The sequence below is a fragment of the Lissotriton vulgaris genome, chromosome 5 (assembly GCF_964263255.1).
Source record: "Lissotriton vulgaris chromosome 5, aLisVul1.2, whole genome shotgun sequence".
Classification (NCBI taxonomy): Eukaryota; Metazoa; Chordata; class Amphibia; order Caudata; family Salamandridae; genus Lissotriton; species Lissotriton vulgaris.
In genome coordinates this window covers 741,632,098-741,654,315 of record NC_141693.1, presented here as the reverse complement: position 1 = coordinate 741,654,315, position 22,218 = coordinate 741,632,098, and the positions used below count along the sequence as shown (strand labels likewise).

The 22,218-nt window shown below is 45.1% G+C and overlaps 1 protein-coding gene across 3 annotated transcripts in view; it reads right to left on the bottom strand.

Annotated features, from left to right (window-relative positions):
• Positions 1-22,218, bottom strand: part of DNAJC16 (DnaJ heat shock protein family (Hsp40) member C16) — a 296,465-nt gene that overhangs the window by 102,269 nt on the left and 171,978 nt on the right. For all 3 annotated transcript variants that reach the window (XM_086922178.1, XM_086922179.1, XM_086922177.1), the window contains exons 9-10: positions 7,085-7,268; positions 3,731-3,913 (exon numbers count right to left, since the gene is read on the bottom strand). In XM_086922178.1, the coding sequence (XP_086778304.1) occupies positions 3,731-3,913; positions 7,085-7,268 (367 nt within the window). The remainder of the gene's footprint in view (positions 1-3,730; positions 3,914-7,084; positions 7,269-22,218) is intronic.

Below are 22,218 nucleotides of genomic sequence, written 5' to 3'. Positions count from 1 at the left end.
GGGTATGTGTGTCAGATTACAATTAGGCTGCAACCCTAGTCCACGTCCCCAGTGGGCCGCACGAGAAGAACATAGGAAGCAAAATATGGCTATTTGCCGACCATTGCCAAAGTCAGGTTGAGTTTAATAGACAATGTCAACTTAATTAAGCCAATTAAAATGGAACAAGTGTCCTAATTTTCGGGGTGAAAGAGGCATCACCACATGCTAAGAACTGCCACTTGCTAGCACCCGCGAGTTTTTAAAATTAATTAAATGTTATCTTTGATACCGCGTATCCTGTGCTCTTTTCATTTACCATTTTTTTATTTCTTCTATTGCTTTCCTATTGGTTGTTAATTCTTGTGCAGTGGCTTTCGCTGATGCAAAACGTCCCTTTGCTCTTCGGGGCGGAGCGCTCCTAATAGGTGTTGAAATGAAAATGAACCGCAATACTTACATTGAACAATTCTGCAGCACATCTCATGATCGGAGTCGCCTACGGCTCTTAAATCCAGTTTTATAAGTATCGACCCCAACATCGTTTTTGATGTACTGTGATCAACAACCTAAGGGATACACTGAGATCATTTTAGCTAGGGTTCAACTCACTGAGCTTTCTTATGGGCTATTATTACCTGCACTGAATAGACACATCACACAGAGGCGCGCGCACACACACAGATGTCATGAAGCGCCATGAAGCATTATCGAGTGCACTAGTGCTTTGTAAAAACGAAATAACAGAAAAACGCTCAGTGACTGGTCGTGAACAGGGCGCTTGTGCGAGTGTGATCGGAGGTTTCACTGGTGCTAAAGGCAACTCGCGCACTGCACTCTGAGCTCTTTGTTTAGGGGTCGGGGGCACTCCTGGCTCGTGTAGGGGTTGGTGTAGGTGGGCCCCACGGGTGGACCAGCTGGAGCTTTGGGTACTTAAAGAGTAGAGCTGCGGGTCCTGGGCAGTCCCCTATGTACTTGGTGGGGCCCTGGAGGGCACTGGGTGAAGTTGTGACCTCTAGATTGTGGTAGAGATGTAGTCGGCCATGGGTGGAGCTGTGGGCGCTGGGTGGAGCTGTGCCTATCGTATGGAACAGGAGCTACGAGCACTTCGTGGAGGAGGTGGGTGCCGGTTGGAGCTGTGGGCAATGGGTGGACCTGTGGGCTCTGAGCACTAGATGGAGCTGTGTACATTGAATGTATAGAGCTGTAGGCGCTGGGTCACTGAGCTGCAGATCCTGGATAGGTGGAGGGGAGTGCGGTATGCTGTGGGCAGTTAGAGAAGCTGTAGACCTCAGGAGGTGCTGTGGCGAGCATTTGGTCGAGCAGTGTGCGCTGGAATGGATCGGAGCTGCAGGCCCTGGGTGGAGGCGCGTGAACTTGCGTTCCGTGGCTGCCTTACACGGCGCGCGCTCTTCGTGAGAGTGACCACGTTCAACTGGCACCGCGCGTGCTGGGGTTCGAGTCAGAGACGGCGGGGGGGCGGATGGAACGCTGCTGCTGGTGGATCCCATTGAGAGGCAGCGGCGGGCCCCCTGGTGCAGGGCCCGCGCCCGGCCCCTGAGATCCCTGACCTGAGCCACCTGACCGAGGAGGAGCGCAGTCATGGACCGGCAGAAGTAGGAGGAGGAGAAAGAAGAGGCCATGCTCAAGTAAGCGCCCCCAGCACCGGTGTGTGTGCGTGTGAACAGGGGAATTCTTGTAGGGAAGGGGGAAGCTATCGGAGTGCCTTTTGGGGATGCTTTGGAGGCGCCATTCAACGGAAGGGGGTATGGAAGGGAACTTTAGAAGTGAGGTGAGGAGGGGGGGTGTGCGTATGTGTGTGCATGCGTGAGTGTTGCTGTGTGTGTGCGTGTGAGTGAGAGAGGCTGACTTGCTGTGTCAATGTGGGGCCGGGCTGGACGTGCGCGTGCCTGGTCTGAATCGCTGCGCGTGCCAGGTCTGTCTCCCTTGAGAGGCATCTCGGCAGCAATAGGTCTCAAGGACGAGACCTAAAAAAGTGAGACCAACAAGAAGATTTATGGTGGACATGGAGAAGAGATGAAAAGATGCGACGGAACAGGTAAGGAACGCACAATAGATTGTGAGAGTTTTATAATTAGATTGTGTGAGTTTTATAATTAAAATGTAGGAAGGATAGAGAGTGGTTAGAGGGGTGAAAACAGAAAAACAAAAATTATCTGAGGGAGGAGGCGGCAAGAAACAATCTTTGGGGCAATGGAGTCGGAACAAAAAAAAGGGAAGAGAGATCAGGGGGTAACCATGAACAAATGAAGCATTCCTGCCTGTTAAGCGAAAAGCATTACAACAAGCTTGGAAGGGCTTTTAGACACAAACTTTACAGGTAAACAAAGTATATTTTCCAGCATTGATGAAGTTGTTTATTAAAAAGTTAGGTATTACTGGTGTTTCACCCATGAGATGAGGCCACTGACAGCACTGCAGTGGTCATGACAGAACTAGAGCAACATTACCACTACTCTGAGTGCTTTGCAAGTCCCTAATTCGGGGCTGAAAAATGCCCCTGGAATTCAGCAGACAATCTCTACATCAACTGTACACTCTCTCACATTGTCTTTCTTCCAGATAGCAGTCGGGTAGCGGGTGCTTTACAAAAGCTGTAGTCTGAAAAGCAGAGAAATGATCTACAATTGCCAAATTTTTGGAAATAGAATGAAGACTAAACACTCTTTTACTGTGCGAAGATGGAAGTGGCTATTTAGAAGCAGGAAGTGAATGAATGAGGTTATTTCTTGCAGTGATAAAGCAAAAGTGTTTAAATAAGAAAGATATGCTTCCTATGCCCAAACAACAGACTGTCTAAAGTATAGAGAACTCAAGTTTCAGCCTGACAATGCTCACTCAGTCTCAACCGTCTTAAATAAAATGGGCGTAGGAGTTAAAAGTAAAAGCTGTTAATGAGAGCACCACAAATGAGGAGTAACAATTTCTATGTAAAAAAATACAGATTATAGTTCTACACAATTTTCACCTGCTTATTGAGCCGAGATGTGTTCTTTCCCAAATTTAATAGAACAGGGGTAACGTACACCTGCTAGGCAGCCCAAACTTTTTAGAACCACGATAAACTTTCATGACCCACCTAGCTTTAAAAAAAATAAATAACTAAAGCATTGTGTGGTAGCGCACTGTAGCTAGCATTTTCAAGGGAAATGACCACTAAATGTGCACAAAGGTTTACTGATAAAACTATGTGGCGCACAAATAAGAATGTGAGAAAACCGGGTTTCAGTGAAGATTTATAATTTGTGCATCACCAAGTAAAGGGTCTTGTTTTTTTTAAACCTTTAGAATATTTGTTTCCTTCCCACTTCAGAATTCCTAAAAAACAATTGTGCTCGATTTTTGCTTTCCTATCCGCTGAATGTGCACAGTTCATTTACAGGCATTTCATTTTGTCGTCTCTTACAAAAATGACATCCTACAGACTTTAATTTCACACTAACTGTACCCCCAGGACGTTTGTCACATAATTCACTTTCCTCTTCTTACTCTGACTTCGTACTGAGAGGAGTTTGTAAACACCAATCCCCATGTTAAAAAAATAAGCAACAACTTGTCAGAAGGCATAGCCTAATACTTGACCTCTGTCTTTGAAGCGCAGCACATGTGAAAAAATAAATACAGAATTATAAGCATCTTTATTTAAGGCATAGACCCAGAAATCGTCTCACGACCCACAGTTTGGAAAAGACTGCTCCAAGGAAACATTTATAATTTAGTGAATACTCACAGGGGCAAGTTCATCATTCAAGACTGGCAGGATAGTTTCAGAAGATAGAAGCCCAGGATCCTTACGCAACTGATCCAGGTAATCTAGAAGAACAAATTTGTTTTCTTCACTTCCACTCCACACATCGGTCAGTGTCTTGTACACTATTCTTCCAGCAGAATTGCGTCGCTCCAAAATTGACACCTGAATGAAAGTAACAGATATATTACTTACATACAACTCACTATACTTGAGCTCTGTGTTCCAGTTCACGAGGAACTGCGCATAAATGATAGCATATATTAAAACAGGGGGAACCCTAAATAACCCTTCGGCATCTGGGTCAATACACAGATATACAAAAACGATAATGCCTTGGGAAAAATAACCAACCCTAAGTAGGTTGGAGAGATACTTTAATTAACTCTCTCTACCGATACTAATGTTTAGACCAAATCTGACGATTTAGAAGGAATCACGAGCCAAAGGTTAACTCAAAACAAATTTCAGATGCTTTAGATAACTAAATGTTTATTTATATATAATAATCGTTTTTGTATATCCATAAATGATAGCATGGCATTAGAGTTGGACAACCCAAAGAAGCATTAAAACCATTTAAGCAACCATAGTACCTAGGAGCACTGTAATTGGATAACGAAACATTCCCTTTGTACTTCTATTTTGTCAAAAGTAATGAAGTTGAGCATTATAAGGCTTACTTCAGTCAGTGGTAATAGATTTGGAATTCAGGTACAGTAATATTCAGAAATCCAAACTCCAGTCAGAGCTATTAATCAATGCATTGTTAAAAAGATATGTCATTTAACATGAAAAACAAAAAATGTAAGCATTTTTTGGATCTAAAATTCAATCCCAGAAAATATTCTACCATTTAGAAACATGACGTGAGTAGCACCAAAAATATGCAGTACAAATGGTTACTCTGCATAGACCAATTGGGAACATTAAAGTTGCAATTCGCAATCTTTCCTCAAGTAACTAGAAGGACTACTCCAGAAACACCAATTCACTGTATCTATATCAATGGCCTTTATCTCAGTTTTACACGCAGCCTGGCGTGCACAAAGGGAATAAATGAGTGGACTTTAGACACTGCTGTAGAGACTGTATCCAAACCCCAATAACCCACCATCCACAAGTGAAATATTAAATCAAACTACAGATATTGTAGGGGTGCTTGGAAGAAAGTAAACTGGACAGAATATTTAATATTTAGATACCTGATACACTGGACTACTTCCTCCGTGCTGGTAATGTGGTGTTATCATGCACGGTTTCGCAGACTTATGGAACTCGCAAACTGCTCCTAGTCAATGATATCATTGTCAAATGGAACTGTGAAAGGCTGGTACCATGCTGATGAAACTAGGAGTAACAAAACTTAAGGGAAATTATCTAGGTAACAGTTGTTTGCTGTGCACATTTTTCTATACCATTGGAAGTCACAAGCCCAAGGTACTCAAGGGATGGTTGACACAGATGGTAGCACCCTTGTCAGAGTGCCATCACACCTTCAAATGACAATATGTTAGAGGATGATGGCTCATCCAGGTCTGGCTTGGGAGAACCAGCATTAGCTAAAGAGAAAGAATTCAAGGACCAAGAATGAAAGGGAAAGACAAGCTTTTGTTGCTCCCATGCTCCTTAATGGCTAGTATCAACTCCAACAAATTTAGCCAGTTCGTTGAAGAGGAAAGGCTCATCAACCAAAGAAGTGGTTTGGTGAATTCAACTCTCCTGTAATACAGATAGTGATCTTCACATCTTCAGTTCAAGCTATCTATCCTTAGGTCCCCCTTGACTGCTAGGGAGGCTCTGTTCCTAAATTCATTATAGCTGGTCTTATTGTGATGGACCTTATGCTCATCTTTCCAATCCCAGCAGCTTCCTTTCTGTCACTGCAGGGTGTAAGATCATCTTCAAAATGGAGGTAAGTGGAAGCAATAACTAGTCAAGTGAGGTGTACTGGAGTGCAGGTCAGATATCCTGAGTGGGATCACTAATAATGTTCCCTAGGGTCTGTACTGTGATCTCGGAGAGCAGACATCAGTTGCTGTTAGGTTGTTTGGCAGATCTGGTGAGAGGGCTGCCCATGCAGCAAGCACCGTTTCATCCTCAAATCTCTTCAAACAGGTCACCGGTTTTCCATGGGGCAGCTACATGAAGGTGGCTACCATCAGGATATAAACGTTGAAGGGGGGCCTCTATCATGTGCTGCATTCCCCAATCTTAAAACAGGACATCTTTTATACACTAAATGAACTCCCAATCATATGATCACAACCACATAAAGATAACACACATTCAAGGGATAGTGAAGGACACCGGAGACCATCCAGGAGAGGGTTAGAGGAACCACTCCCAGGTATAAAAGTAAAAAATCCTATGCCACTGACTGCACAAACCGTTGTCATCAACCACTGCCTTCTGACAGCCTGAAAGAGGGGCAGGGGCAAACAGTTATAATGGGTGGGAGTATATTACAGGTCTATGAAATGTCCAGCAGAGTTGTGTACTCGGCTGAGGAGAAAATAAATACATGGAACAATATATCTGAAGATGTTCAGTCAATTATGAGGTGAAAATTGAGGCTTTCTGGAAACATTAAAGTAAAACATAAATAAATAAAAATGTCCATACAGAGGAGGTACTTTCGAACAAAACAGCCACATCTATAAATTGACAAACTTAACGTTTATTAAACAGCACTAGTAGCATTACTTAATTATATTTTGTCTCTGGCAAAATAGCTCTGTGATTTAGTGCATGCTGTTATCTCTGTTTATAATGCATGTTACAGACTTGAATAACAGCAGAGCCCATAGGGCTGTGTGCTTCTCAAAAAGATCCTGGGCCTTCAGGGTGCGTTTAAAGACACACCTAAGGAAGACTACCTTTCAGCACAGTGATCACACAAATGTGTAACATAAAATATAACATTTCATTTAATATAACTTTCTCATTGGGCAAGAGAAGTTTACCTGGGAAAAACATATTCCCATGATGCAATTATCTCTAGTGATATGTTCTGGTACATTTTTGTAAAGGGCAAATAAGCAATGAGTGAGCCCTAGTAATACATTGTAAATCCATGTACAAGACTCATTTCCATCAATATAGCCTTTTCCCCTCCATTAACATCATTCACAACAGAGGTAGGTCAGGTCCAACAGCAGGCTTTCTCTTTCATCTAGGACTGAAGTAAACCCATTGAAAACCTGCAATTACATTTCATTTTCTGGGCTCTTTTCTTTACGGGATTGGTTACAATAAATACCTTGGGAAAAGCAAACCACCAACTTGTTCACCAAAACGTGCATTTCTGTGAAAAAGGATTTAAAACAAACTTACTGCAGATTTTCCCTGGAATTTCTCAGGTTTGGACAGCAATGCACTGGAGAACTCTGGTTGTCTTTCCTTGAAAACGTGCACAAACCGAACTGTATCTTTGGTATTTGCCAAGGCAAAGGAAAGGAAGGCTTCATAGGTTTTATGAAAATTTGCTCCCTCTCCAGTTAGGAGGATGACACAGAACCTGAAACGCAAACTTGACATGGTCACCACACAGAAAGAGAATGGAAACACTACACTGAGCAAGATAGGTGCTACATGTAAAAAAACTGTAATAAAAAATAAAGTTTGGGAAAAAAGTAACAAAAGTTGCAGGGGACTTGTTTGTGCACACGTTTTCCTCTTTTTATTGATCATTCCATACTGGTAGGCCAGCTCAGCCTACACCCGGTAGATAACATGCCTCAACCAAACTCTCCAGCTCAATGTTTTTTGCATATACTGAGACCCCCAAGCTGCAAATGTAACGAGCAAACCCAATGTTCCATATGTGTCTACCCCCATTAGAATGTCTAGTAGCTCACTGTCCAGTCACTCACATCAGGACTATATTGTTCATGCCTGCTGCTCCTCATGTTCTATCCCTACCAAGCTGCAGAGAGTAGTAGCAGCAGGATGTCAGTGGAAGGCATGATGAATGTGGGTGGTAAGCCAATCAAGTAAAGATGAAGAAAGAAACATAAGGGAAGAAAGACCGCTACCAATGGATGAGGTACTTCTAAAATATTCCAATTCAGGAAAACAACATTGTCCCTATGCGCCGATAGTCATGTAAGCTGTTGCAAAATGTTGGCATATTCTTTCTTTGCTGGAGAATATCATTTTATTTCATGTGCTATGTTTTGTATTGCAGAAAACATGCTCTTTAACATTACAGCATCATAAAGATATAGCAATAAAGAAAAAAATATACAAGTCCCATAAGCCTCAAGCATTGCTGTGACGCATACTCAATTATGCGTTAAAATTCCCTATGCTGTCCAAAGATTGCCTCAAGGCTACCTTTAACTACCAGGCAACAGTGTTGTATCTCAAGAAAACCGTAAATCACAGGACTCCTTTTTAATAAGACTACGTGTGCACCAAGGCACCGACTTATGCTCTGCCAAACAAGCATTTGGATGCTCAACACAAGCTTTCAATCATTTATGTTACCAAATTCTTAAGTTTCAGACAGCCCACTTGTACAATATCTGCTACCCATATATATTTCAATATATCTAATCTATAAACAAAAACATAGTTTGTCTTCTAGCAGACACTTGGAAACACATGTCGAGTAGGTCTGCGAGCTAAATTTGTCTGGCCACAACAGTGCTTTCAGGGTCGTCCTGCTTTTGCTCTGTCTCAGCTTTATTACCAGCCTGGTAATAGACGGTATGGCAGGAAACTTAAAATGCTTTCCAGAACCTCCACTTGGCAGAACCAGTGATCCAAAGTTTTGGAACAACTGTTTTTGTATGGAGGCAAGCTACAATTTCCTAGAAGGTTTCCTGTATGATCTCCCATTTGCAGCAACCACCAACATATTTGTTATACTTAGTAAGCAGTCAGTTTGGGATGCACTTCAACTGGCGACCTCGCGCCACATATTTTCCTTATAAAAAAACATGGTAGTAGTGTCTTTGGTTGAAGTCTGCAACACCTGCTCTTTAATGTTTAGCAGAAAATATATCTGGCTGCTACATGATCAGTCTCATCCTCAGTTTGCACCATGGACTGAATCAGATCCAGGAATGCAAAGCTCTTAGTATATTTGTGAAAAGCAGAATTTAATGTGAGGTCTTTTGGCAGGAACGCAACCATTTTAAGTCTCTTTCGTCCAATAGGCTTAGCAAATATTTTCTCATGCTACGGTTGGTTCCTAAGTAGACCTTTCATATTTGGTGGTCGGATCTAAGATAGCATTTGTTTAAGGAAAAAACTCCTGGCTCCATTTAAACAGATAATGGGTGTCACTGCATCAGAGGATCCAGTACAGGCTATCCGAGGTATACAAGCTCAACATTGAGGAGTATATTCCCTTGATCGGAAAGCTGGTTCCCCTAAATTGCTCCTCACAGCGGAGGTAGTCACTGCCAGTAAATAAATTAAAAAAAATTGTGGACACCATGGAGAGACATGTGGTACCTGAACTGTGGTACCCAATGGTCATGGAAGACTTAAAAGCATGAGAGTTAGCAAGGTGATATGTTTCTCTATCCAGCCTAACTGTTTTTAACACATAAAATGACTGGGGGAGTACTGATTCAACATAATGAAAGGTGCACTGATCGAATATGCTACTTACCAGTATGCATCTGTTCTTGGCATATAGGGCTTCTGACATTCATATCTGTGCATAGATCGCCGCCTAGTGTTAGGTCCGGATGATCGCACATTGTTGTCCTGGAAGAGTCTTCGATGTATCACGAGATAGGTGGCTCCTCCCCTGGACTACAGTGTGCATGGGCATCGACTCCATCCTCAGATTGTTTTTAGCCATTGTGGCCAAGATGGAGTGAAACTAAGCAAATGATGACCATGCCAGAAGTATGTGTGAATGCTGCAGCCGCTACAAGCGCCGGGGAGGAGGGCGGGCGATATGAATGTCAGCAGCCCTACATGCCAAGAACAGATGCATACTGGTAAGTAGCATATTCGGTTCGAGGCATGTGGGCTGCTGAATTCATATCTGTGCATAGAATACATAGCAGTCCCTCCATTAACGGCGGCCGCCCGTGCCAGCTGCAGCAGTTTGGAAAAGTGTTTTTAGAACAGCCTGCCCTACAGCTGCCTGCTGTTTGGAGTGCACATCAACACAGTAATGTTTTGTAAATGTGTGTGTGGTAGACCATGTGGCTGCTCTACATATGTCTTCCAAAGGAATATTTCCAGGGAAAGCCATGGAGGCCCCCAACTTTCGGGTGGAGTGGGCCCGTGGTGGAATGGTGAGAGTGCGCTTGGCTTTCTGATAGCAGATCTGAATACATTTAACAATCCACCTGGCTATACCAGCCTTGGAAATGGGGTTACCTTTGTGTTGTGGCACAAAGGCAACAAACAGTTGTTTAGTCTTTCCAAAATCTTTGGTCCTATCAATGTAATACATTAGTGCCCGTTTGACGTCAAGTGTGTGGAGCATTCTCTCCGCAAGTGACTCTGGATTTTGGAAGAACACGGGTAGTTCAATAGTCTGGTTGATATGGAACTGAGACACTACCTTAGGAAGGAATTTAGGGTTAGTGCGAAGCACCACCCTGTTAGAATGAATTTGAATAAATGGCTCTTGGATAGTTAGTGCCTGGAGTTCACTAACTCGTCGTAGCGACGTAATCGCTATAAGGAAAGCCACTTTCCATGTCAAGAATTGAATCTCGCAGGAATGCAGTGGTTCAAAAGGGGGACCCATCAGCCTGGTGATGACCACATTGAGGTTCCACTCCGGAGCTGGTGGCGTCTGCAGAGGAATGACTTGTTTGAGTCCTTCCAGAAAGGCTTTAATGGCAGGCACCCTGAAAAGTGAGAGGTGCTGTCTGTTTTGGAGATAAGCAGCCATTGCGGATAAATGTATACGAATGGAAGCATAGGCCAGATTACATTTGTACAGATGTAGGAGATAACAAATGATGTTTTGAATAGATGCATCCAGCGGGTTAATGTTGTGGTCAGCACAATAAATGACAAACCGCTTCCACTTCGCCGCATAGCATGCTCTGGTGATGGGCTTTCTTGCCTCCCAGATGATGTCCATACAGTCAGGAGGGTAAGTTGAGGTAAAAGAACCGGAGGTCTATAACGGAGCTTCAAGTACTCCGAGCTGCTGCAAAACTCCTACATAAGTGAGTTAGGCGCTAATAGAGTTACAAAAGTCTCTATATCAAAATGTGTGCCAGGATAAACCTGTCGAAGGACCTACTGAGATTGTTGGTAAGACCCGTACAGAGATGTGTTGGATTCCCATCAAATAGGTATGTAGATCAAGTGTTCTCATTTGGTCATCCAAAAATGGGGTGGTATGTCTCTTGATCAATGAGACCCATCCATCGCCCTTACTCAATTGGGTTGCACCATCAATCGCTAAGGTACCCATGAACAAATGATAAAGATGGGATCGAGTACAGTGCAAAAATCAAAAGATGTGGGAGTTAAAAACAAGGGGTAAAAGGATCAATAGGCGAAAAACTCTAATGTAATTTGTCCTTTCCCTCAAACAAACAAGAACAATGCAGAGGAAGCAGTCTAAACATATAACTGCATTTACAAGGCCAACATGTTTCAGCCGGTAGGGACAAGATCCCATGGCTTTCTTCAGGGCCAGAGTTCTAAGCATTAGCTACTGCATATATAAAGTGAACGTAACGACAATCTGTAAAGGATATACATAAATATCCACAAAGCTCGGGTCCTGCGATGAGACAACGCCGGACAGAGCGGGGCCTCCTTTTTCCTGAGCTGGGTTCCAGGAAAGGTGAGGTACACTCCCTGTACTATTCAGATGTAAGAGACACCGTTTAGTACAGAGGAACACGATTTTGGACTATTTATGTATATCCTTTACAGATTGTCGTTACGTTCACTTTATATATGCAGTAGCTAATGCTTAGAACTCTGGCCCTGAAGAAAGCCATGGGATCTTGTCCCTACCGGCTGAAACATGTTGGCCTTGTAAATGCAGTTATATGTTTAGACTGCTTCCTCTGCATTGTTCTTGTTTGTTTGAGGGAAAGGACAAATTACATTAGAGTTTTTCGCCTATTGATCCTTTTACCCCTTGTTTTTAACTCACACATCTTTTGATTTTTGCACTGTACTCGATCCCATCTTTATCATTTGTTCATGGGTACCTTAGCGATTGATGGTGCGACCCAATTGAGTAAGGGCGATGGATGGGTCTCATTGATCAAGAGACATACCACCCCATTTTTGGATGACCAAATGAGAACACTTGATCTACATACCTATTTGATGGGAATCCAACACATCTCTGTACGGGTCTTACCAACAATCTCAGTAGGTCCTTCGACAGGTTTATCCTGGCACACATTTTGATATAGAGACTTTTGTAGCTCTATTAGCGCCTAACTCACTTATGTAGGAGTTTTGCAGCAGCTCGGAGTACTTGAAGCTCCGTTATAGACCCCCGGTTCTTTTGTTGTTAGGATTACAGTTAGGGGGATACGAACTGGGCAGGTCTTTAAATTTCCCTCAGACCCTCCTTCAATTGTTTGTGTTTTACTGGGTAAGTTGAGGTAGCCAAACTAAGACTTCAGGAGCCACATCGCCAGGTTGAGCTGTTGCGGATCTGGGTGCTGAAGGTCGCCATGGCTCTGCGTCAAAAGCCTGGGTGTGAGGCGCAGCCTTTGATGCGGTACCACGGACAGTTCCAGAAACGTGGTGTACCATGGTTGGCGAGCCCACGTCGGAGCAACCAGGATGAGAGTCATCTAGTGCTGCTTCAGCTTGCGTGCCACCAGCGGTATTAGAGGTGCTGGGGGAAAAGCGTACGCAAATTTGCCTGACCAGTTCATCCATATTGCATTGCCATGCGACTGTGGGTGTGGAAACCTGGCGGCAAAGCTTCGGCATTTTGCGTTCTCCTTTGTGGCGAACAGGTCTATCTCTGGATGACCCCACCTTTGGAAGTACGGGTGGAGTACTGATGGATGTATCTCCCACTCGTGCATTTGGTGGCTGTACCTGCTGAGCACGTCCGCCATCTGATTGTCCTTGCCTGGGAGGTGTTCTGCCATGAGGAAGATGTTTCTCTGAAATGCCCACTTCCACATGCTCTGAGCCAGATGAGACAACTGTGGAGAGTGTGTTCCTCCCTGCTTCTGAATGTAGTACATGGCCGTCATGTTGTCCGTCCGGATCAACACGACCTTGTTGCACAGATGTACTTTGAAGGCTTTTAGTGCCATGAAGATCGCCATCAGTTCTAGAACATTGATGTGCATCTTCCTTTGCTGCGGTGTCCATAGTCCCTGCACAGTGTAGTAGAGTTCATGAGCTCCCCATCCCTGGAGAGAAGCGTCCGTCGTCAGGATGATCTGTGGCACAGGCTCTTGGAACGGTCGTCCCTTGCAATGGTTTTGTGGATTCCACCAATGCAGAGAGTTGTATGCCCGACCGCTCACCAACACTAGGTCCTTCAACTGTCCGTGAGCCTGAGTTCACTGACGTGCTAAGCACTCCTGAAGCGGACGCATATGTAGTCTCGCGTGCGGGACTATGGAGATGCAGGAGGCCATCATGCCTATCAACTGCATGAACACTCGTGCTGGAAGCGAGTGTTGAGGTTTGAATTTTTGTATCAGCGATTGAATGCTGCTGACCCTCAATGAATTTGGCTATGCTGTGGCTGCCAGAGTATTTATCGTCGCACCCAGATACTGCCGTATGTGGGCGGGTTGTAGGTGGGACTTTGGGTAATTCAGTGAGAATCCCAGATTGTGAAGAAGATGAATGGTGTGGGACATGTGGGCGGCACACTGCTGGGCCGACTTTGCCTGGATGAGTCAGTCGTCCAGGTAAGGGTAGAAGTGAATGTTTTGTCTCCTTAAGTGTGCTGCCACCGTCGCCAGGCACTTTGTAAACACCCTGGGTGCCATGGTGACCCCAAAGGGCAGAACCTTGAACTGGTAATGTTGGTTGTGGATGGTGAACCGTAGGTATTTTTTGTGTGACTGGTGTAGCGGAATACGAAAATACGCATCTTTCAGATCCAAGGTTGCGAGAAAATCCCCTTGATTGAGCAACGGTAGGACTTGCTGCAGGGTCAGCATGTGAAAGTGCTGCGACAGGATGTACTGATTGAGGGGTCTGAGGTCCAGTATGGGTCGTAGGGACCCGTCCTTCTTTGGTATTAAGAAGTACAGGGAGTAAACCCCTGTGCCTCTTTCTCGCACAGGCACGAGCTCGATTGCCCCTTTTTGTAGCATGACGAGGACCTCCATCTGCAGTAAGTGCAAGTGCTCGACAGACATAGGACGGTGTCTTGGGGGTATGTTGGGTGGAGTGGATGTTAACTCCAGACAATAACCGTACTGTATAAGCTGTGTGACCCACCTGTCTGTGGTGATGGACTTCCAGACTGGCAGTAACTGTTGAAGTCTCCCCCCGACCGGTGTTGCGTGGTCGGGGGGCAGTGACAAGGCGTCACTGTTTGATAGTGGCAAAGGATCTGGAGTTGTTGTTTCCACGACCTCTGCCTTTGGCGCTGTTTCCATGATATCCACCTCGACTTTGTTTGGTGTATGTGGTCTGTGTGTTGCCTTTTTAGTACTGTGTGGTTTGGAAGAGCTGGCCTCTGGAAACACCTCTAGTGCTTGAGCGACGAAAAGAACCACCCCTGAACTGCTGGGACTGCAGGGCCCCCATGGACATAGCAGTTTCAGTGTCCTTTTTGATCTTCTCCAAGGTGGTGTCCACCTCTGGGCCAAATAGATGATCAGGGTTTACTGTCTGATTAAGAATGGTGGTCTGTATCTCCGGCTTAAATCCCGAGATTCTGAGCCAGGCATGTCGTCTCAGCATGACACTAGTGTTGATAGCTCTGGCCGCGGTGTCAGCCGCGTCCAGTGCACATTTAATAGAAGCATTGGATATCAGCTTCCCCTCTTGGATGAGCATCTCAGCTGCCTCTTTGTATTCGTCTGGCAGGTGCTGCAACAGGGTCTCCAGTGTGTCATATTGTGCCCTGTCATACCTTGCTAGAAGTGCTTGTGTATTTGAAATGCGCCAGATATTGGCCGCTTGAGCTGCCACCCTTCTCCCTGATGCCTCAAACACCTTAGATTCCTTATCTGGGGGAGGAGCATCACCCGCTGTTTGTGAATTAGCCCTCTTCCGGGCATTAGAAACAACAAGAGAGTCTAAAGGCAACTGTCCCTTGATGTAAGTAGGGTCAGTAGGTGCTGGTTTATACTTCTTCTCAATTCTAGGGTTCATCACCCTGGCTCTCGTAGGCTCTTTAAAGATCTCCCCAACATGTTTCAAGACACCCTTCAACATAGGCAGAGTCTTGACAGTTCCCTCCGAGACGGAAAAGGTGTCAAAAAGAAAGTCCACTTCAATGGGGTCAGCATGGAGCTGGACATCATGATTTTTAGCTGCCCTTTTAATGAGGGCATTAAACGCTGCCGAATCCTCTGTAGGCGACGTTTTTACAGCATACATTTGAGTGTCTAGGGTAGAGTGAGGATCACCTGGGTCAGCACCAGCTGCCCAGGGTTCATTGGTATCATCTGGGTCAGTGTAGACAGGATAGCTGTATTCATCATCATCATCATCATCTTCACCTTCCCCAGCGTCCACGTCTGAATAAGTGGGTGAGACATCATGGCCATGTGGAGAAGGTGGTTCCACAAGAACAGGAGTTGAAGTGGAATCCTTCTTTTTCTTCAAGGGAATTTTATAGGACTCCATTGGCTGTTCCGGGGCAATTTTCCGCTTATAAAGGGAAAGTCTGCCTGTTTCGGCATCGATAAAATGTTCTTGCTGTTCTTCCAACGAAGATTGACGATGCTTTAAGGCCGGGACCACCGTCGTCGACTTCGGCACCGAGGGCACCTTCTCGGGCACGTTGGTGACCATCCTAGGGGTGAAAGCCTTTGGCGCCACTTTCGGCAGCAACGTGAAGTGAATGGGCGTCGACGCTTTCTGAGGTTTATCGACAGGCTTCGAAGGTGGAGGATCTTTTGGCCCGACACTCGAGGCCTTCTCCTTGATGCGCTTTAGGGAGTCCGCCACTTGCTTGGAGAAAGCGGCGGACGGCCGCGCCGAGTCGACGGAATCCTTCGAGGCACCACTAGGCGTGGACTCGTGGGTTGTGCCGCTCTTGGCCTTGTCTTGTTGACGCGGAGTCTCAAGAACCTTTGGATCACCGAGCCCTTTGTTGGTGTGTACCGTCTTCGGCGCCGATTTGCTCGGCTCGACTGCCTTGACCTTCGTCTTTGGCATGGCAGACTTCGTCTCGACGCCCTTGACCTGTTTCTTCGGACAACAACACCCTTTTGCTTCGTCGGTGCCGACAGGTCCGAGGCCTTCGATCCGACCAAAGCAATACGCACTTTTGGTTTCGAGGGGTGCACCAGTGCTTTCACTTGCGTCGAGACCGGTGTCATCACTTTCGGTTTCGATTTTGCAGGGTGCGGCTCAATAGCAATGTCCGTAGCCGAGCCCAAAGGCGAGCCGTAGAACCCATTGGAAGATCTTGGGTAAGGCCTAGTGGCGATCCCTCGACCTGAGCCATTTGAAGCGTTTCGGCCCCAATGTCAGTCTGAGTTAGCTCTTCGCTCGAGCTATCTTCCATGGCCCCAAAGGCCCCATCGTCGTCGACTTATTCCGCTTCGAGCATTTCAACGTCCGCGTCGTAGTTGTAGTCGACCTCCGATGCGGGATTCGACAGGTTCTCACTAACTTTCCGGTCAGCTCCCTCATCATCCCCGGCATCGAATATGTTCACAGGTGCCGGTGCAGTCTGCTGGGCCTCCTGGCGCGCAGCGCGACGATGCACAAGAGTCTTCTTGGATCGAAATCGTGAACAAGCCATGCAGCTGGCTTCATCATGATCCGGCGACAGACACTTGTTGCACATCGGGTGGACGACGATGTGGGGACACTTGGAGTTGCACACGGGACATCTCTTGAATGTACTCAGGTCCATGATGATCCGTCGATAAGGTCTGTGGCGTCGACTGGGCCTTCTGCGTCGAAAGCACGCGGCTCTCTGGACTCCGGCTCGGAACTGAGTTGGAAGAATCAGGCACCGAACGCAAGACTATACCGACGAAAAAAAAAACTAAAGGCCTTTTGGCCTTAAGAAAGTTTATATCGATTCCGAGTAGAGTGAACCAATATACATCCGAACCCAATGGCGGAAAAAAACAATCTGAGGATGGAGTCGATGCCCATGCGCACTGTAGTCCAGGGGAGGAGCCACCTATCACGTGATACTTCGAAGACTCTTCCAGGACAACAATGTGCGATCATCCGGACCCAACACTAGGCGGCAATCTATGCACAGATATGAATTCAGCAGCCTACATGCCTCGAACTATATGGTATTCAAAGAGATGTTTTAGTTTTGATTCCAATGTGGGCTATTGTGCCATTCTTTGATGCTCCATTGGATAGGACTGATGGGATGAGCTGTCATACTGCTATATACAGGGACAAGACAGGTTTTCGTTCGTAGTTGGGAATGCGAATGAGGATCAGGTATTTAGATGAGTACTGAAAAATTGAACAGTCCCCTAACTACTGACAGTGGGTTATGTGCAAACGTGATCCTTTAAACATCCATGAAAAGATGTTTCAATAGCCGGTCCTGGCAAGGTAATTACAGCTGTGGATTTAGGCTAGACTATTAAGAGACAGTTATACGTGCCAAACTGCTTTCCTCAAATAGGCTACAACATGAGCTAGTTATTTACTCAACCTCAGAAACCTCCTCTGCTTTTGTGGATTAGAATAAGAAAGCAGTTCTCAAGTGCCTGGACACAACAGAAAGAAGTAGGAAGGAGAGGTGAAATAAGAAAAGGATGAGAAGAGAAAAATAAGAGGCAGTGGAAGAGAAAGGTGGAGAAAGGGGATTAGAAGAGGACAGAGGAGGAAGAATGAGAGAGGAGAAGGAGGAGAGAGGAAAAAGAGGGGAAGTTGAGGGAGGGGGAATCAGGGAGAAAGGAGCAGGTGAAGAGAAAGAGTGGGAGGGAAAGACCAGGAAAGAAAGGGACAATCAGAGAGAGAGTGGTTATCTTGTTAAAGTGTTCAGAGATCCCACATCGACCTAATCTTAGTACATGAATGTCAAGGAAGATCCCATGATTGTATTTTATGGTCTGGTGTGCCAAGCAAGAAGTTTCTTAGCTGTGGTACTTCCATATCTTCTCCATCCTCAGGAACAACCATTGTGTGTACAACACAAACGGCTTGCCAGAATCTTACTAAACAGCAATTGCTCAAATATTTCTGAAAAACATTCAGTTGAGTATCTTCACGTTTTCTAGCTAGCCAGCGTTAAATAGATATCGATGCCATAGGAATCTGACCATTTTAAAGTTGAGGGCCATGCAAACAAAGATGCCATGGCAATCAATGAACCTAGTTAAAGGAATCTACCCCTTACAATATGTCAATTATAAAGTTGCTTCTTGTCAAGCTTCTGTATCTGTGGTTGGCTAGCTTCAAAATTATTAACTACTTCCAATCTCCAAACCAAAAAAACAGTATTAGCCTATGCAATCAAACTTACTGGGAGGAACACTACACCAGATAGGTAACCAGTTAACCTTTGCCAAGAGTTTACCACTGTATTGTACCACGTGTCATGAGTTTTAGAAAATACCTAGTGACCTGTTTACACTAGAATTTTTTTTCTTAAAATCTGATAATTATACAGCTCATTGTGTTTTATGTGGCTAGTAGTGTAATTTCATAATTATGTGACAAAACCAGTGTCAGAGTCACAGAATTCCTGCGGTGCTCCGTACAGATAGCTCTCACCAAATACAACCAACACATCTGATAACTCACATTTGTGCCTTGATCGTACATACAACAGCATTCTACATCTAAAAATAACATCACACACTATTGTTTCAATCTCATGTACACATTTTTTAAGATATCGCATGCTAGAAAGTAGCCCGAAGTACCATGTGCTAAACAGAGCAGCAAAGCAATAAAGTTGATAAAGCACTACCAAATCAATGGCACTGTCACATACTTGATCATTTTATACCGAAGAAACAAGTAGGAAAAAGAAAGCATGAGTCTCATCATAAAAAAGACCTGGTTTGGAATGTATATATAATAACCAAGATTCTCTAACTGAGCAATTGACAATTCATAACGTGACACACCCACAATTTGGATCTTTCTATATTTAATCAATTTACTTTCACACTAATACACAAATCATTGAAAAATGAACACTGGACAATCACAAGACATAGCAAACTATGGCCCCTCCAGTCTGACGGATGCGATTCCAAGATCAGCCCGAAAGGGTGCCCAGATACGCAACATGCTGCAAAGCCATGGCAATGGTAGTCACCACACAGAAGAAATACGTTACTTACCTGTAACTGCAGTTATCCAGTATTGGTATCTTTCATAGATTCACATGCCTGAATCATTCCCCGTCGTCGGGGTGGGAGTCCTCGGTACAGAACAATAGTAATGTCATATAGACATTTACACACTAATAGGCCAGAGGCCTCACATTAGTAACCTATCTGAGTCCTTTTGTAAAAAAGGACCAAACTTGTAAAAAAGGATCAAACTTGGGCCAGGAGCCAATCAGCTACTACCACCCTCTAGAACCTTCTTGGAAGGAGCCCTAGTCCCTCAGATTTTCGTAAGCACAGTGCTAATTAGTACCTACTGAGAGAACCAAGGTGAGCCCTTCCAGGGGAGGCGGGTGGGTTGCATGTGAATCTTTGAAAGATACCAATGCTGGATAACTGCAGTTACAGGTAAGCAACGAATTTCTTATCCAGTATTATGGGTATCTTTCATAGATTCGCATGCCTGAATCAGAGTAGCAAGCAATAGTCAGCACATTTCGTATAATACACCATGTAAGACACTGACTAAACAATACCTTTTCGTTAGTGCAATACCATAAAACTGGAAACATTATCATGAGGAAGAAATGTGCAAGAAGGCAAAAGGAAGGTGGGATTAAAGGAAGAAGGCTCACCTCTAATGAAATAGATGGCGGAGCACCGCTTGTCCCACTGCTGCATTCTTCATAAGTTCTGAATCCAAGCAGTAGTGCCTGGTGAACGTATGTGGTGTCTTCCATGTCGCCGCTCTACAAATGTCGACGATGGGTACTCCAGAAAAGAGCGCCATGGAAGTGGAGACTGCTCTTGTGGAATGAGCCCGAGCTTTGGAAGGCAGAGGATGTCTCCTGCTTGTTGGTGGCAGAAGGCGATGGCCGCAGAGATCCATCTTGAAATACTCTGCTTTGTCAACCGATGACCTTTCCTAGGCCTGCTAAAGGCAATGAATAATTGGCTGGATTTTCGAAACTATTCCGTCCTATGGATGTAGAACCTCAGACATCTCTTGAGGTCTAAGGAGAGGAGAGATCTCTCTGCTGCCGTGGATGGATTCGGAAAGAAAGATTTTAGAACAATAGGTTCATTGAGATGAAAAATAGACAGAACCTTTGGTATGAACTTAGGATTGGTCCTTAAGATGACTCTGTCCTGTTTGAACTGAAGGAAAGGGTCCTGAATAGATACTGCTGAAGCTCACCTACTCTCCTCGCTGACGTGAGAGCCAATAAGAGAGCTGTCTTCCATGACAAGTATTTGATATCGGCTTTATGAATCGGCTCAAAGGGGTGCTTCATCAACTGAGCCAAGACAATGTTGAGTTGCCATGTAGGTGGTAGCTGTCTCACTGCAGGGAATGGTCTGAATATCCCCTTCAGAAATTGCTTGACCAATCTATCAGACCATAATGATATTTCAGCCGAAGAGCGTCTAAATCGAGAGATGGCCGCCAGGTGAACCTTTATCGAGGCATGGGCCAATCCCGAGTTAGTCAGGTGAAGTAAGTAAGGCCGCAATTGCGCCGCAGATGACGAAAATGGATGCAGTTTGTTAGCTTTACACCACATACAGAACCTCTTCCACTTAAGGGAATACGTCTTGTTGGTACTGACAGCCCGGGACCAGGCCAAGACTGCTCTGCACTCTTGAGGAATATCTAAGTCCTGGAACTCTCTGAACTCAGGAGCCAAGCCGATAATCTGAGAGATGCCGGATCTGGATGTTGGACTTGCCCCTGGTTCATAGTGACGAGATTCGGGTATGGGCTGAATAAATCCAACATATAATACAATACAATACAATACTCGTGGCAAACGGAACGTTGTCTGCTTAGAGAGTCCGCCAGGGTATTGTCTGCCCCTGGGACATACTCGGCTCAAAGAGAAATGTTGTGTTGGACTAGCCATATCCAAATTCGTTGAGATTCTTGAGACAACGTTATCGATCGATCGATACCCCCTTGTTTGTTCAAGTAGTGAATTGTGGTGGTGTTGTCCGTTCTCACAAGCACTGGGGAGTTCCTGAGCCGAGGCAGGAATGCTCGAAGAGCCAGGTATACTGCCCTCAACTCGAACAGGCGTTGGAAGATTTGGTTACGCCTACCAGAGTAGGAGCCTTGACGAGCCAGTCGTCCAAGTAGTGGAAAACCTGGTGATGGAGTTGGCGAAGGTACGCTGCCACAGGAGACAGGCATTTTGTAAGAAAAAATGCGTGGCGCCGACTTTAGGCCGAACGGCTCTGAATTGGTAGTGCCTTCCCGCCACTACAAATCTTAGGAATTGACGGTGACTCTTGTGGATCAGTATATGAAAATAGACGTCCTGGAGGTCTAAGGATACCATGAAATCTTTGGAATTGAGTAGCTGTAACACCTCTTGAATGGATACCATACGGAACAATTGCTTCTTGAGGTACCTGTTGAGGTTTCTTAGGTCCAATATAGGCCTTCATTTTTTCTCCTTTTTTCGTATTAGGAAGAATCAGTAGTAGAATCCTTTCCCCCTCTGACCTCGGGGAACTCTTTTTACGGCTCCTTTCTGGAGCATCAGTGAGAGTTCTTTTTGAAGGAGATGCAGATTCTTGTGCTGCATAGGACGTGGGGGATTCGGAGGAGGAGTCTCTACGAACTCCAAAGTATGTCCGAACCGAACCAGCTGGAGAACCCAACGATCCGTTGTAATTTTCTTTCATTTGTGGAGGAAGTTGGATATTTTCCCTCCAACAGCGTAATGCAGAGAAAAATTGGAAGGCTGTGGGAGAAAGAGGTCATTGTTTTCTGGCTGTGTCCTTTTTTCCACCTCGTCCTCGAAAGGAAGACTTGCTGTATGAGGAGTGACCTTGTTGCTGTCTCTGCTGGTACTGCGGTTTGCATTGCTGTGATGACCCATAGGAGGTTTTGTATCCCTGATAGCTACCTCTTGTCTGTTGTCCTCTTCCTCTGGAGCCCCGAAAGGAAGTATTTTTATACTGGAGGGTACCTAGGGCTTTTGCAGTCTCTGTGTCTTTTTTGATATCCTGCAGCATCTCATCTATATGCTCTCCGAAGAGCATAACTCCATCAAACGGCATGTCCAGTACCTTAGT